The sequence below is a fragment of the Syngnathus leptorhynchus genome, chromosome 17, assembly GCF_054491065.1.
Source record: "Syngnathus leptorhynchus isolate UIUO chromosome 17, UIUO_Slep, whole genome shotgun sequence".
Classification (NCBI taxonomy): Eukaryota; Metazoa; Chordata; class Actinopteri; order Syngnathiformes; family Syngnathidae; genus Syngnathus; species Syngnathus leptorhynchus.
This window is the reverse complement of record NC_141211.1, coordinates 4,533,152-4,547,868: the sequence shown is the minus strand read 5'-3', so window position 1 is coordinate 4,547,868 and position 14,717 is coordinate 4,533,152. Positions and strand designations below refer to the sequence as shown.

Below are 14,717 nucleotides of genomic sequence, written 5' to 3'. Positions count from 1 at the left end.
TCAATTGTGGACAATTTTATTCCGAGTCGCCTTTGGTTAATTAATTTTAACAATAATGCCCTTTTTTTTGAAGTAGTTAGGTGAGGTCTAAGATAAAAAAGTTAAAAATAGTTTCAGAAATAAAACATGTATACTAATCACTTCAAATATTTCATTTATTGTAAACATGACTATGTACAGTAATGCATTTTACATAATGCATCGAATTGGGAACATTTGCTCCTTGCATTATCATGTGGAGCAATTTACAATTTTTGGATGTAACATGAAATGTTATTGTTTAATACACATTATGAGCCCCTTTGTTTTCTTGCATAATCCATTTAACTTATATGTATCTTCATTTTGGCTCAATGTCTCTTGCTGAGCATATAACTCAAACATTAAATAACACTGATTAATAAATATATGAAACACTGGCACATACTCTTATTTCCATTCTCTCTATAAAATAACTTTAGAGCAGAGATTCCCAACCACTCTCACACCTCATTTGTCTTATATTAATATTCTAATATGCAGGTAGTTACAACTCTCAAAAGAAATCACATTTAGCAGCCAACCTTAGGAATATTAGCTGCTACCTAATTGTGACTTCCAAGCATGACGACAGCAATGACTCCAAGCGTTTGTGGAATTGGATGGCTTGTGTGTGTGACAATGCATGTGTGTGTGAGTGATAAACCAGCCTGTAGCAGTAGCTGGTCTGGCTCAGATCCGGATGTGAGAATTTATCAATGAGTTTAACATGCTCCACAGTCCCGCAGGAGGCCTCACGGACCAGCCCGTAGAATTTCTTCTCCTCCCACGCCATTTCTGTCCAGAAGCTAATGTCAAAGCTGAAGAGCTCAGGGTACAGGGAATAGGCAACGAAAGGTGTCCCAGGTGTTGGTTTTATGGCAAACTGCTGTGAGAAGCGTGGGTCATGTGACCAGAGCAGTCGCCAGTCCGGGATTGAGAACATGAGCACGGCGAGGAGGTCTAGATTTAAAGAGACGGTCACGCTGAAGACACTGACGTCACTAGTGTTATTTGTGAGTACTTTACCGATTAAACCCATTGGCTGTGCCACCAGATGCAGACCTTCCTGCTTGGTAACCAAGGAGACGCCATAGGGCGCTAGCAGAGTTTCCAAAATCTGCTCAAAAACTTTTACTGGCTCGTACTTTTTAGGGAGAACACCAGTAAAGAGCAGCTCGTGGAAGACAGGCAGAGCCCAGTGTTTAACGGGAAGATTTTGGAACACCAGACCACTGACACCAACCAGCGAGCTCGCCACACCATTCCATTGCCCACTATGATCCAAATGAATTCCTTTTTTTTCCATTTCTGTCTCAACACCGGTCCACTCTTCTGTCTTTGCGGCTTCCGTCAGGGGGCGTAACGAGGGCCGTAACATATAAACAGCCGTTTCCCCTTCAAGGTCAACATCAGGAGAGCACAATGACCTTATTCCATCCACTCCCTTACTCTCAGACTCACATGCGGATGTACAAGCATCACAATCCAACTCTTTCTGACAAGTGTGAATCCAGTAAAACAATGTGTGGTCTATATCAGGGTAGCCCAAATGCAACTGTCTGGCTTTGATGAGCAGGGGAAGGGTCTCTGTCATCATGGAGACTGACCACTTTTCCTGTAACCTTTCGAGAAGAAAATCCTGCACCAATTTGACAGGATGGACAGAATCTGGAGTAAGAAAGCCCCTAAAAGAAGGAGAAAGGCAGTTACAGTCAGACAAGACAGTTTCTATTCATTTATATTAGTTTATATTACCGAGATATGTAATCACTGAGTTCGGACGGTACGTTGTACTGGATTTTTTCTCCTTCCACAGACTCCTCCATTTTAAACACCCGAGGACAGCTGAAGGGAACGCTACGGGTAAACACATGGAGCATAGCATTCTCCAAATGGAAGCCTTTATCCTGACTCCTGCGGAAAAGCATATGACTTTAAAATAACTTCCAATCCCACAATAAATGGAAAAGCTGTTTAAACACTCACCTTTGTGTCTTACCTGTATCCGGTGCACTTGTAGATCTGGTATTTGTCACTTTCGAAAGGGCGGACGTCACTGAGGATGAGGTGTGCTTCTGCTGCCATGGCGACCACCTGCCAGCTGTTATGCCGCTCTCGCCTCGGCTGGTCGGCCGGCGTCCCGCCTTGTCCGTTGCAGAGGGAAACGTGAACCTCCCCATCTTCGGCTAACACCTGAATGCAACTACAGGTGCAAAAAAATAAATCAAGAATAGTTCAAATAAAGCTCAGATGTTCTAGTAGTCTGTTTCTGACATTTTAAACAAAAAGCATGTCAACTAAAATAAAACATTTTTTTTGTTTATTAACAGCCAGGGCGTGAGTATTGAAGCTATTCTTTCTTTCGTTGGGATGCAATTTTACCTGAGAAAGAAGTCTTTGAGAAGTTGTCTGTTCTTTTTAACTCCGCTCTTTCTCCCGCAGTGTGGAAAGTTAAAAACGACACGGTCAAACAAATGCCCTTGCAGGGATGCACATTCCCCAAGCTTTGTGCTGTCTATCTCGAAAAGCACCTTTCCACCTGCAAAAAGATATAACAAAATATGCAATAAAACTGCAATGCGGTGATTTAGGAATTTTAACAAGAATCCAAAATCCTCACCAGAGTCCTTGATGATCTGCATGTTATTGAGTGCACCTTCCTGCCGCAGTGCCTCCTCCTGCGGCTGCAGACAAGTGGCTGTGACGCTCATCTCTGATGGCAAGCAGCACAAAGCAGCGGAAAACGAAAAGTTCCCTTCTCCCACAAACAATATTGACAGTGAACGAGACATATCAACCAGTGGATCACAGAGAGCAAGAATAAAATTGACAGGTTTCTAAAAAAGTATGATCCCTTCTTGTTGCAAAAGAAGATCCCCTTTTTGTTTTTAAACAGACTTAACATGCATTTTGTTTTGATAATTAAAACGAGTTTTCCCGTCTTGTAGCTCAAACCGTCTGACCTTCTCGTGATTTACGGACGGTACCGATCAGGACGCAAAAGCTCAAGATTAATCTCGCTTGCATACAGCCTGCGTGGGTATAAAGTGTTTCAACTATAGTAGTCCGACCATAAACAAAACTGTTTACATTAATTTCCTGAATGTATATAAGTGTAAAATAATAAAAACAAATTACATAATTAATTTAAAGCATGTGAGTTGTCATCTAATTAAATGATTATTATTATTTCAAAAAGCAGATCCACCGGGCGAAAGACCTGTGGTCATGTTTCTTAGGGACATTTTATCTAGTGACACACAACAGATGAAAGATCAGTTCCCTCTTTTTTTTCGAGCGACCCTTCTTATCAACTTGTTAGTCTTTCCCAATGTATCGCGCCCAGTTTCTTCCAGGAATTTAAGGTATTTTAATCCGGTTTGAAGACGAGAGCGTAACACATCAAAATATTTTGGCGTCCTTTTTTACAAGATGCTAAGGTCATGTAAGCTAACGGTACTAACTGATGCACCTGAGTACATCTTTTCCCGAATGCTGTGCATTGATGGGAAAACGTTTTGAAATTAAATTTCTACATCTACAGCAATTTTAATTCATCTGTATTGTTTTTTTTTTTTTCAATTATACTGTTGTCATGTTACTCTGTAAATTTACCAGCCACAATATTAGATACAGCTGCTTTATATATGTAACGCTTCAAAGGAGCACTTTTAATTAAACTATTGTTTGTTGCTGTTAAAAGAAAGGTGAGATTTTAAATATGTACATATACAATTATTATTATGATATGAAAAGTGTTTTTCATTCCTTCCAGGAAGCATTGCAGCCCCATGGGCAGTGTTCTGGCTTTGTCTTCCGGTCCGGGCCACCCGAACTGGCCTTTTTCTACGGACCCCCCTCCTTTTCGCTGGGACGCACATCCTGCTCACTGGTACAGCCCGCCACGTTGGGAGAAGAGAGATGGACGACTACCTAACCCAGGCAGCTTTCATTCCCTACACAGGAGTTGCAAAGGTACACCTTAAATAATACCATTTCAACTTCCCAAACAACTGTCCATTATTTCTGATTGTCCTGTGTCAGGCATACGTTTTGATATGAGTTGAAGTTACCAATGGTGGCAAAAAAGGGCTACTAAATCCTAATAAAAGTCAAATGACCCATTTGTGATTGAATGATTTTGTCCCTTATAAGCAATTTTCCTCTTCTCCTCCTTCCAGATGTGTTTCCTCAACAGATTGAGGGTATCAAGATGATTGTCAATAAAACTGTGAGCAGCTTCTTCAAGGTGATGCTCGTCACAATTATATTAAGCCCTTATTCAAAGGATTGGATTTGAATTTTGTGAAGTGACTGTGAGATAGAATGTAACTTTTCAATACATGTCACACTTGTGTTCAGGTCAGTCATACTCTCCACCTCAGTGCCGTCAGTCCTTCGTACTATCGATTCCATGTGGAGCACCTGCAATCTGACGACTACAGCAAAGACAAAGTAAAGCATGAATCTCTATTGTGGTATGCTCACAGACATTGCATATTGATCCCTCGTCTACCTCCAGGATGCCCCCGCATTAATTGGTGAGATGGATTCCTCAGGCAGTCTGAACGCTCATGCTTTGTTGCATCTCACTGAGCGTGTACGAGCCAGATCGGTATTCCAGGTAAAAAAAAAAACAACAACAAATAAAACACTCCTGTGAAGTAAAATCGAAAAAGATCGACACTTTCATTGTGCTTCAGACCCAACAGTCCCAGTTTGTAACGTGGCAGTTTGAAACAGAGTACAGAGGGAGTGACTTCACTGCTGCTGTGACGGTGGCTAATCCAGACGTGCTTAGAGAATCAGGTGAGACCAGATACTTAGTTACTTCAACCTGGACAATAACAATGCAGAGGTAGTTGCATTGCATCATTGCACAATGCATCATAGTATAGTATGCATAACAGTGACACCACATCAATGAATCTGCTGTCGTTGTTGCTCGGTTGTTAAAAATCGACATTGTTTCCGTGTATGTCTGATTTTTTTTTTTTTTTTTTTTTTCTCCCCGAGCAGTTATCCTAGTGGCTCACTTTCTGCAGAGTGTGTCCGCTGGTCTGGTGTTAGGAGGCGAGATGGTCTACCACAGAGGCAGAGCAGAAGAGGGTGGAATCCTCACACTGGCCGGGCAGTATTCAAGTGGGAATTCCTTGTGATTTAAGTAAATGTAGCCGTGAATTGGAGTCATCTTTCGGTCGATGTAACAGCATTTTTTTTTTTTACCCTATTTTTTTGTCCAGGACCAAACTGGGTGGCAACACTAAATGCCGGCAAAGGAGGTGCCCACGCTAGCTACTATCATAGAGCTAACAAGCAGGTGCTGGAGCTAACATGACTTAAAATGTAATAAATGGTGTACTTATGCATGCATGTGGTTGTGGGCTCACTAGATCCAAGTTGGGGTGGAATTCGAAGCCAGTACAAGGACTCAGGAGACCACAACCTCATTTGGGTACCAGATGGAACTACCAGAAGCCAACATGGTCTTTCGAGGTTTGCATTTGAATTGAGCTTTTTGTTGTTTTTAATTTTAAGATCCAAATTGAAGGTGACGCGTGCTTTCAGGTATGATTAACAGTCGCTGCATCATCGGAGGCGTGCTGGAGAAACGCCTGAGCCCGCTCCCTGCCACCCTGATCATGGGTGCCTTTGTAAACCACCGTGGGGACAAGCTGCAAGTAGGTCTCGGTGTCAATGTGGGACAATAGTCTACTTTTTTTTTTATCATTGCTGACATTGACAACTGACAAAACAGAATGCTGCCTCCATGAATCCATCCTAAAAAAAACAACAACAAAAAAAAAAAAAACTGAAGGTCAGTCAGTTCCAGGAAATCCCACAGTATGGGCCTCGAAGAATTCCAAATCAGTGCATCATCTCAATGCAATCTACCTCTGAAAATAAAAGGGGGATTATTTATTTATTTAGCTATTTATTTATCTATCTATTTATTTATTTATTTATTTATTTATTTATGTGCCGTCCCATTAATTAAGCAGACATAATAATGTGGACTTTCTGAGTGGCGCAACAAGAGTTATGAGGGATCTACGAGTACGGACATTTTGTTACAACTTGTAAAAAAAAAATATTTTAAGATTTTCAATGGAATGTTTGCCATGTTCCCCGCAAAGTAGAATAAAATCATTGTAATTGAGTTCTATAACATGCAGATGATAAACCAGTTTTGAATCGGTAGTCACCAAGTTTGGTTTTAATACAACCGAAAATGATTGGACAGATTGACTCCAAAAAAGTGTCCAAAAAGGTGCTATTACGTACTGCCCAAGAGGACCAAGTAATGAATTGGATGGAAGGTATGCTGCTCTCTGTATCATGCAAAATGCACTATTGCACGTTCTAGTCATCGTTAATATATTCATTGTGTTATTTATGTTATTTAAGAAGAGGGGATGGGGAAGGGAGTGCATTTTTTTTAACTTAATTTATTATTAAACTATGTTATTTCTATTATATCATTGTTTGTCTCTTCCTATCCATTCAAGCAAAGCAAACTACATCTAAAATACAAGAGAAAAGCAATAAAAATGGAAAGTATTACTTTACTGTACATCCATAAATACATATATATATAAATTTACATATACACTTGCTTGTTATGTAACAAAATTGTTAGTTTGATGCTCCGTTCCTGGCTGTCTTCTGTCTCCATGTGTGTTATTTTTCTTTGAAAAGAGACGCAAAGAATCCTTTTCCTACTTCGCCTTTCAATTTCAAAGACTTGCTTCTTTGGAGTCCTCCTGAGCTCCCTCGCTCTCGCTCAACCTCTTTTAGTCTGTCCTCCTCCTTCTGAAGCACCTGCTGATTTATTACCAACCGCATATCCTCCTGCAAGAAAAGTTGTGTTGGGGGGGGGGGGGGATTATATTTATAACAGAACATTTCATTTACTTTGCAGTCTAGTGAGACTGAGAGTTGTTTGAAATGTACAAATAGAAGGTTGCTAAGTGAGTGCATGTCAGAGTCTATTTCAGACATACCTGCCAAGCATCCAGCTCTTGGGACAGCGCCACCTTGTGTTTGATGGTGTTGAGAAGCTGATGGGTCAGTAAGTCTTTCTCCTGTCGCACCATGGCCAACTCGCTCTCTAACGAACTGGACAGCGGTGAGTTAATTAGCATAACATTTATGAACATACCACATTACAGCTTTTTTTTTTTTTTCAGCTTTTAGTGTGTAGCTTTACCTGTAACTCGGTGCATCCGGACTGCCTCGAAATGGTTTGATTTCCTCCCTCAGTGATTCCAGTTCTTCTTGTTGGGATTGCAACTGAGTTGTACACATAGTGATCAGTCACATGAGATACTGCAAAAAGTTCCCCATGAAAATGGCCTTTATCTAATCTTGGTGGTCATTTGCTTATGTGAATCTGACAAAGAACCATTTTGGCTGTAGCACAACTGTAGATTTACATACTGCATAGCACTTTTACATAGTAGGGTAGTGTACAATGTCTCTAAGCTTCTAGTATGATTAAAGTTACATCTTCTTGTGACGTGTTCAATGAGTGGGAAATGATTGCATGCGAGCGGCACAAAAAGCGCAAACAGAAAATCTCTGGTGGTTAAAAACGCCATAGAAGGATATTTGAACACAACACATAGCTAACAGTCACAGGCGCATATTCTTTATCCTCTATGAAAAATCACTGTTAGTGCCTGCATGACTATAGTATTATACTGCCTCCTGGTGGCCAAATGGGTCACACCAGAAGGAGCGATGGATTGCAGTATTGTTTAATTCTTTAAATTCTATTTAATTAAGTTATAACTTTGTGTTTTGTGGTATGTGTGTATGGAGGGTTGCTACAGACCTCCTCTTTTAGTGCTGCTATCTCGTCATCTCTCGCTTGCAGTGCCACAGAATGGGCCAGGAGGGCGTCTTTGGCCTGCAGAGTGAGGTCGGTGGGGACGCACACATCAGACATACATGTTTCATACGTGAGCCAAATTATTGGAAGGTGAGGTATTCATTGATTAAGGTTTTCAAAAATCAACAAAAGCAAAGCGTCAAAGTCATTAGTGGTTAGTATGCCCAAAAAGTAGCAGCGGTATCTGTGTGTGTGTGTGTGTGTGCTCTGTTATGTACCTGGGATTGCTGAATTTCACTAAGCAGTGACAAAGGTCGTGTGTGTGTAATGTCCAGGATGTTCTCTTCTCCCAGGCTCAGGGAATTTTGTTGCAGAGAGCGATTCATGGTACGCAACTCAAACACCACCCCTTGCTCCTGCTCTAGCTACACAAACACACACAGATACACTCAAGGGTCTAACACTGCAATCACCGACTTTGTGTGTTAGTTGCTTGTTAGTGAGAAGTCGATTGCTTCCTGTTTAGTGTCGTCGTAAAGACCACCCGGTCGGTTCGAAGGCGGACGTTTACCTCTGCCTCTTTTTCTCTCAGCTGCACCTGAAGCTCCGTCACCCTGACCCTAAGGTCGTTGCGCTCGGAGCGCAGCTTGTCGCTGTCTTCCTGGGAGGCCTTCAACTGAGCTTCCATGTGACTCAGACGCCCCTTCAAAACTCGACTCTGTCGTAGACAAAGGACGGGTGCCGCAGGTAATTTTCCAACTGGTCACAGTATCAACTAAAATGGCTTTACTAGTAGAACTTTAGTTCAAACCTTTATTCAATTCATTTCTGCACCCTAAATGCTGGAAAGTATTGCGACACACCTTTTTAATTAAGGTGCTGTTTATTGTTTTATTTCCTCCTGAATCTTGTGGACAATTGTGCTACCAACTGCGTGGGAACAGTTTAGCTAAGGCAATTTATTGTTCCAGCCTGACGCAAAAAGCGAGGGTGTCCATCATGAAGTGTTTGGATGAATTTGGTGCAACCAAGCCTCAACCCCATCAAACACTTTGGGTGTGAACTGCGGAATTTACGAGGCACATCCAAAAGCAACCTCTTCTATTTTCACTTTTGTCAATATATCTACAAAAGAGGCCTCTTCTGTGTGTAACTATGAAAGTATGTCAAGGTGATATTTATACCTCCGCAAGCGTGTTTTCTAATTGTGTGGAGCTAATATTCCGGCTAAAGGAGGACTCGTCCATCTCCTCTCTCAGGCTACGAATCTCAGTCCTCAAGGAATGTTCCAGCGTGACAGCCTAGAAAGGTGGCAGAGGGGAAAAGTCGGTTCAAAGAATTACGAAACTCCCCGAACCAGTTTGGCCGCATTGTACTAAGTTTAGCACATGACTGCATCATCAAAACACATATCGTGTTTTGAGGATTGAAACCTGCTCGATGAGTGATGATGTAAAACGCACCTCTGCTAGCTGCTCCACCAGGCGCTGGTTATGGTTAGATAACTGCGTTAGTTGCTCACTTTCATCTCTACGCCGGTCCCGCCCCTGAATGTGATGGCGGTCCAGCTCAGAACGTAAGGCGGCCAAATCTCCGTTCAGCTCGGCCTCTCTCTGTCCAGACGCCAGTTCGTTCATCTCCAGCTTCCTTTGCAGGACATGCTTCTCCTGTTGTATTGTCTGAGACATTCAAACACAACAGGAAGTATGAAGTCCGTTCTTTACAAATTGTTTTGACAATACAGTATTTAAATTTAAAATGAATACACTTGTTGGAAAAAAGAAATAGTTTTACAAATTGATATTATTACCTGACAAAAATTTCTTTTTCGAATAATTTATCTCATTAAGTAATCGGTTAATTGGTAGAGTGAGAAAAACGTGTAATAACAATTGTTAATGTTAGTTATGAATTTTCAAATTTAACATCTGCAAAAGTTAATCAATAAAAAAAAATTATTTCTTGATTTAAAAGAAATGTAGGTGGTTAAATGATTTCCAACCAATGAGCTGACACAAATTTGGGTATAAAAAAGTCACATTCAGTTTGAACGTCCTCATTCCTCAAAATTGTTGTCAAAAGTCCAGAACTCACTTTGAGTTTGCATTTATACTTCATGATGTTTGATATTTTCTAAGAAATGTATCATAAAAAAATATATATATTATTACTTTCATATGCACGTATTTATGGACTCTGTGTTACACCCTTTTAAGACAGCTTGTTATGATGTAACAGACAATCAGCGGCATGTCATTAAGAGGGCGGATGGAAACTGTAATAGTTCCTTGTCATGTTTTTCCTCACTGTAAAGTGGCCTTTACTTAATTCTTAGCTGTGATTGTTTTCGGTGGGGTTCAAATGAAATACACTACTCTGTAGACTTACCTCCACCTCCCTCTGCTTCTCCTCCAGAGCAGCAGCCAGTTCTTCATTCTTCTCCAGAAGAGCCTGTCCCAGCTCAGCTGCCAAAATAAGGTCCGTCTCTATATTGCCCCCGCTATCGATGCTCCTGTGATCCGGCGTGGATGTGGGCAGGGCGAAGGAAAGTGAGATGGAAGAAGAAGAGGAGAGCGGGAAAAAGGAGTCCTCCAGGCTGGGGGAAGCGAGACTACTCTTCCTGGGGCTGAACATGGTTTCGGAGTGGCAGGGGTCACTTGGAGAACATCATCATAAATCTGAGCGGTATGTTGACAAACCCGATGATTTTTTTTTCCTCTGGAAATTGTTTGTAATCCAATTAATCGCAGTGTGTTGGTCTTCACCGTGCTCCAGATGATCCTGATGTGGGTATTATTCACCTTTCCGGTCCAAGATTATAAAACCAACTGTAAATACAGGTCAGACGATATTTATGAGGGTTCCCTGTGGCTGTTTTCTAGTAATCTAATCTCAAATAGTCTTTTGTCTGGGAGTCTCTTTTGTTAAGTTCTGACCGAAATACCACATATACTATATTCATTGTTTGGATCCACTCCCTCAATTCCATGTTTAATGGCCTTCACCGTTTCTTTCCAACACGTCACTAAAAGCCAACAAAGGTTCCACTCGGTAAACTTTTAGTTATGTGATTGAGAAGTCTTCTTAACATTGTCTTTTGAAGATATCGATTCTGACAATGTAAGATGAATTCTAGTCACAACTTTAGGTACCGTATCCATGAGGGGTTTCTAATATTTTGCCTCTCACGTGTCGTAATGTCACGAAAGCAAAACATTAAATAGCACCCTTCTATACAAAATGATTTATATGCTAAATTATCCATCCATTTTTTTGAACTACTTGATGAGGGTCACGGGATGCTGAATTATATACAACAGGCAAAATAATAAACGTTGTTTTTAACAGGTCAATCAAAGCTGAGCTTGAAATGGGAAGAATTGACACGATACTTAATGAGAACCTTTGAAATAAACTTAACACATACTCTCGGATTTATAGCTACCATTGTGTCATATTTAATGTTAAAATGTAATGTCAGTCATGTTGTTATTCAACATCAGGAGAAGAAGAAAAAAAAAAAAAGTCAGCCTTACCTGAAAGTCCCCACAGGCTTCTCACGCCAAAGAGTAATAGTCTTCCTGTTCGGTGAGTGTGTTTGTTCAGGAGAGGCTCAGCTGGTTCCCGTGGCAGTGCAGGAAACTGGATGTAAATACAGGTAGAGGCTCCACCTCTTTGAGTTTTGCTCTGAAAGGGAGAGGCTGGAAGTACAAGGGGCGGGGGGGGGACAGTAAAAGATGCTCTGACATCTAGCGGCTGAACAAGGAAGGAATGAACCCAGCGATGGCCTCAGAGGACACTCTAGTGTGAATTCACTGGGCAAAGTTGGCATGGGAAAAAAAAGGGCGGGAGGGTGGTGGAGGTCAGAAAACAAGTATGAGTTTGTCCAATTTGCACGCCTCCATCCAAAACACCCCTCCTTCTCCTCATCCCTCCGTCCTGTTTACCTAGTTACTTGAAAGCTTTCAAAGGACTCCTGTGTTAGGCGGTAAGCAAGGGGGGGGGGTGAGGTGTACAAATAGCAAGCACCATCACAACATCTCCTACCAAAGCTGAAGATCAGAAGTGGGTACAGACATGCTTTGCAAAATCTTTCTCTTTCTCTCCCTTTGGTTTCTGTTGCCAAACTCTGACGCAGGAAGACAGATGGCGAAACTTTCATCTCGAAAACGCTGCGCTGACTCGGAATGTAGCTGTAAGTAGCCGTGACGCTGTTAAGTGTTGTTGAGTGATCTTATTTCCGCCACTATTTCTGCGCAGATGCTATCCTGATAGCTCGTGCCATTCAGGACTATGACCCCGCAGACTGCAGGTTCATCTCCATCAGACAGGGACAGCTTGTTTACGTCTACGCCATGCTACAGGACACTGGCAACCTCTTCTGGGCAGGGAGTGTGAGTAAAAGCAAAAAAAAAGTGGAAGAGAACCAATACCTGTGGTTGTTTGTATTTACCATAAATGTCATCTATCACACTACCAGGTTCAGGATTCCTATTATGGAGGACAGGAGGCTCGGATTGGTCACTTTCCCAGCACTGTGGTGGAGGAGGTTCAAGCTCTTGAGCCAGCTAACACAGAAGTCAAGACGACCGTGGGTGAACACACATTACTCCAACTAACGATCCATGACGCTTCTAATTTTTTTTTTGCATTTTCCTTTTGTTTTCAGAAATGGGACTTTTACTGTAACTGAAATGGAAGCCATCAAAGAGGTGAATACGTTTGTTTACATGACAAGTCATCATCATTCGGTACACCTGCAGAATCGAAAGAAAAGTTCTTGGTGTCATTCGCATTGTTGTGGAGACACTGACTCATATTAAATATAGGATATATATATTGAAAATAAATTTTGAATATACGCTAATGCATTGCAACTGATAAAAAGGCAAAATAGCGTCAAATATGGGCTCAGTATTTGGCAAAGGGTAGATAATGATTGCGTTTCTTATGTAGCACTTTATGTTATGCAACATCTAAAAAAAAAATCTGATTGTGGCTTAGGTTTTGATGTCCACACTAATAATAATAAACATCACTTTGTCAAATCTACTGTATTTTGTGTCTTGCATCACTGACTTTTATGGATTTTCCTCTTAAAAATTGAGAGTCTACTGTACACCATCAATGTCAACTCAGACACATTCATGTTTTGTTTTTGTTTTTTTCCAACATTTATTCTATGTATCATGTGTTTGTGTTAATACACCAGGGGATATTTAGTATTTGCAAAAAAATGATAGGGGGTCATCATTGAGAACATTTCCACTCTTTTGGAAAGCATCACACACATCATACACATACATAAATACAAGTTATCCATAAAGACCCTGCTTCCCTGTGGAAACCTTTAACAATATTTCCTCCTTCAACTAACACTCCTTCACCCCTTTCCCCTCCCTCTCAGCAGAACACAGACCCGGTCCCAATTTCAAAACAAACAAAGACTCACACTCATCCAAGCAGCGCTGGAATCATCTTTGGCATGGAAGCTTTGTAAGTTACCCTTTGAACTTTTGAAATTCAAAATAAGAGCACTTTTACATTTAAGTTATTTGGTTTGAATTCTGAAAATTAGACTCCTGTCTTTAAATGTCAATCTGTAGTTTAAAGCACAATCGTCTTGCAGGCATTTGACAATAGTAGTAAGTTAGATACTGGTTTATTAGAAGGCTCTTTGCAGGAATCTAGACATGGTTGACCCACTTTTACTCAACTGCCCCACAAAAACAAGTTCAATACAAACACATGCAGAATTTAGTAGTGAGGATTAGTCGTGAAACTCCCACCCCTCCTCGATTCCGCTCTACATTTTCTGCTTGGCTGTTCCATCCTCACAAGATATCGGGATGTTACGCTCGGGGCCAGGTGAAGATCTGGGGGCGGTGATTGTCAGCACGCCATCGAAGGACAAGCTGGAGGAGATATCGGCGCACGACACTCCGGTAGGAAGCCTGTACTTCCGTAGAAACTCCCTGGACACGTAGCCGTGGTCGTCCTAGAGAGTAAACAGAGTCACCCACGTGGACTTGAGTGGTTCTGGGTATAGTCGGGAGAAAGTCACCAACCTGTCTATCTTCATGCTTGGCATGTATTGTGATGTGCTCGTCGCCGACGTTGACGCTCAGCTCATCCGGTGAGAAATGTTTCACGTCCAGATAAATCACATAGCGATCCTTTTCCACATGCATCTAGGAGTGAGACAGCAAACCTGTTAGGAACATCACCGAGAAGACATCAAGACCGATTGGGCGCTTTACCTCACTGTGACCATTTTCAGGCCAGTTTAACCAGCGCATGAAACTTGGACGCATCCAAGCAAAGGACCATGGGAAAGGCCAGATGAGAGGCCAGTCGGTGAGAGAATCCACAAAGGACAGGTCGCCGCGTCGATACGGGTAGGCCCGGCGGTACCATGGGTACTGAATGGGGATATCCATGATGAGTATCCAGATGAGATGAAACAGCGATGGAGTGTCACTCGGTCTCAGATGGGTGATGGCTGTGCTTTCCTGCAGCACATTTATAGCGCTTTACCCTCCCAGCCCACCCTAAGCAAGTGTGTGCAACACACACACACACACACACACCCCGCCATAACAACCCAACTTGCACAGTGACCCTGCCAACAGGCTGATCTTTCTGGAACAATGATGTCAACTGTTTGTCCCACCATTGCCCTCATTGTTTCATCTCCCCAACGGTGGCTGGCCGCCGTCTCTCCCCTCCCTCTATTTTTCCTCTCAGCGTCTCTCTGCCTCGTCCCATCTGGCTGCAAATAGTGCTGATGCTGCTTATGTGCAGGACCCAGGAAATGCCCCCGTCTGGATCCCTGTATGAGGACGAGCTTCCAGAGCATTAG

General features: G+C 41.9%; 5 protein-coding genes across 11 annotated transcripts; 2 read left to right on the top strand and 3 right to left on the bottom strand.

The window, feature by feature from the left end:
• Window positions 1–149: 149 nt before the first annotated feature.
• On the bottom strand, window positions 150–3,106 carry fdxacb1 (ferredoxin-fold anticodon binding domain containing 1). The gene is made up of 5 exons (XM_085935428.1): window positions 2,642–3,106; window positions 2,404–2,560; window positions 2,021–2,224; window positions 1,777–1,935; window positions 150–1,706 (listed from the first exon to the last, which is right to left on the bottom strand). Exons 1-5 carry the CDS (start codon window positions 2,811–2,813, stop codon window positions 581–583), a joined length of 1,818 nt encoding a protein of 605 aa, XP_085791554.1. The 5' UTR covers window positions 2,814–3,106; the 3' UTR covers window positions 150–580.
• A 140-nt stretch (window positions 3,107–3,246) lies between these two features.
• On the top strand, window positions 3,247–6,498 carry LOC147043269 (mitochondrial import receptor subunit TOM40B). Its single transcript, XM_085935556.1, has 10 exons — window positions 3,247–3,386; window positions 3,797–3,996; window positions 4,203–4,270; window positions 4,384–4,476; window positions 4,544–4,645; window positions 4,725–4,830; window positions 5,041–5,163; window positions 5,265–5,341; window positions 5,415–5,517; window positions 5,590–6,498. The coding sequence occupies exons 1-10, from the start codon at window positions 3,250–3,252 to the stop codon at window positions 5,730–5,732; spliced, it is 1,152 nt and encodes a 383-aa protein (XP_085791682.1). The 5' UTR covers window positions 3,247–3,249; the 3' UTR covers window positions 5,733–6,498.
• Window positions 6,234–11,470, bottom strand: bicdl2 (BICD family like cargo adaptor 2). 2 transcript variants are annotated; one of them, XM_085935554.1, is made up of 10 exons: window positions 11,392–11,470; window positions 10,244–10,683; window positions 9,319–9,534; window positions 9,040–9,156; window positions 8,427–8,573; window positions 8,134–8,280; window positions 7,859–7,933; window positions 7,232–7,314; window positions 7,026–7,140; window positions 6,235–6,873 (listed from the first exon to the last, which is right to left on the bottom strand). In XM_085935554.1, exons 2-10 carry the CDS (start codon window positions 10,487–10,489, stop codon window positions 6,703–6,705), a joined length of 1,317 nt encoding a protein of 438 aa, XP_085791680.1. In that variant the 5' UTR covers window positions 10,490–10,683; window positions 11,392–11,470; the 3' UTR covers window positions 6,235–6,702. The 2 variants fall into 2 exon arrangements, with proteins under 2 accessions (XP_085791681.1, XP_085791680.1); XM_085935555.1 differs by lacking the exon at window positions 8,134–8,280 and having other exon boundaries at window positions 6,234–6,873.
• On the top strand, window positions 6,930–13,714 carry mia (MIA SH3 domain containing). 6 transcript variants are annotated; one of them, XM_085935562.1, is made up of 7 exons: window positions 6,930–8,005; window positions 8,448–8,602; window positions 10,271–11,513; window positions 11,994–12,050; window positions 12,116–12,249; window positions 12,336–12,446; window positions 12,525–12,883. In XM_085935562.1, the coding sequence occupies exons 4-7, from the start codon at window positions 12,002–12,004 to the stop codon at window positions 12,546–12,548; spliced, it is 318 nt and encodes a 105-aa protein (XP_085791688.1). In that variant the 5' UTR covers window positions 6,930–8,005; window positions 8,448–8,602; window positions 10,271–11,513; window positions 11,994–12,001; the 3' UTR covers window positions 12,549–12,883. The 6 variants fall into 6 exon arrangements, 5 of the variants coding, with proteins under 5 accessions (XP_085791688.1, XP_085791684.1, XP_085791686.1 ...); XM_085935558.1 differs by having other exon boundaries at window positions 6,930–8,242; XM_085935560.1 differs by having other exon boundaries at window positions 6,930–8,602; window positions 10,271–10,540; window positions 10,631–11,513.
• On the bottom strand, window positions 13,662–14,331 carry LOC147043266 (alpha-crystallin B chain-like). The gene is made up of 3 exons (XM_085935563.1): window positions 14,116–14,331; window positions 13,924–14,046; window positions 13,662–13,853 (listed from the first exon to the last, which is right to left on the bottom strand). Exons 1-3 carry the CDS (start codon window positions 14,293–14,295, stop codon window positions 13,662–13,664), a joined length of 495 nt encoding a protein of 164 aa, XP_085791689.1. The 5' UTR covers window positions 14,296–14,331.
• Window positions 14,332–14,717: the final 386 nt, after the last annotated feature.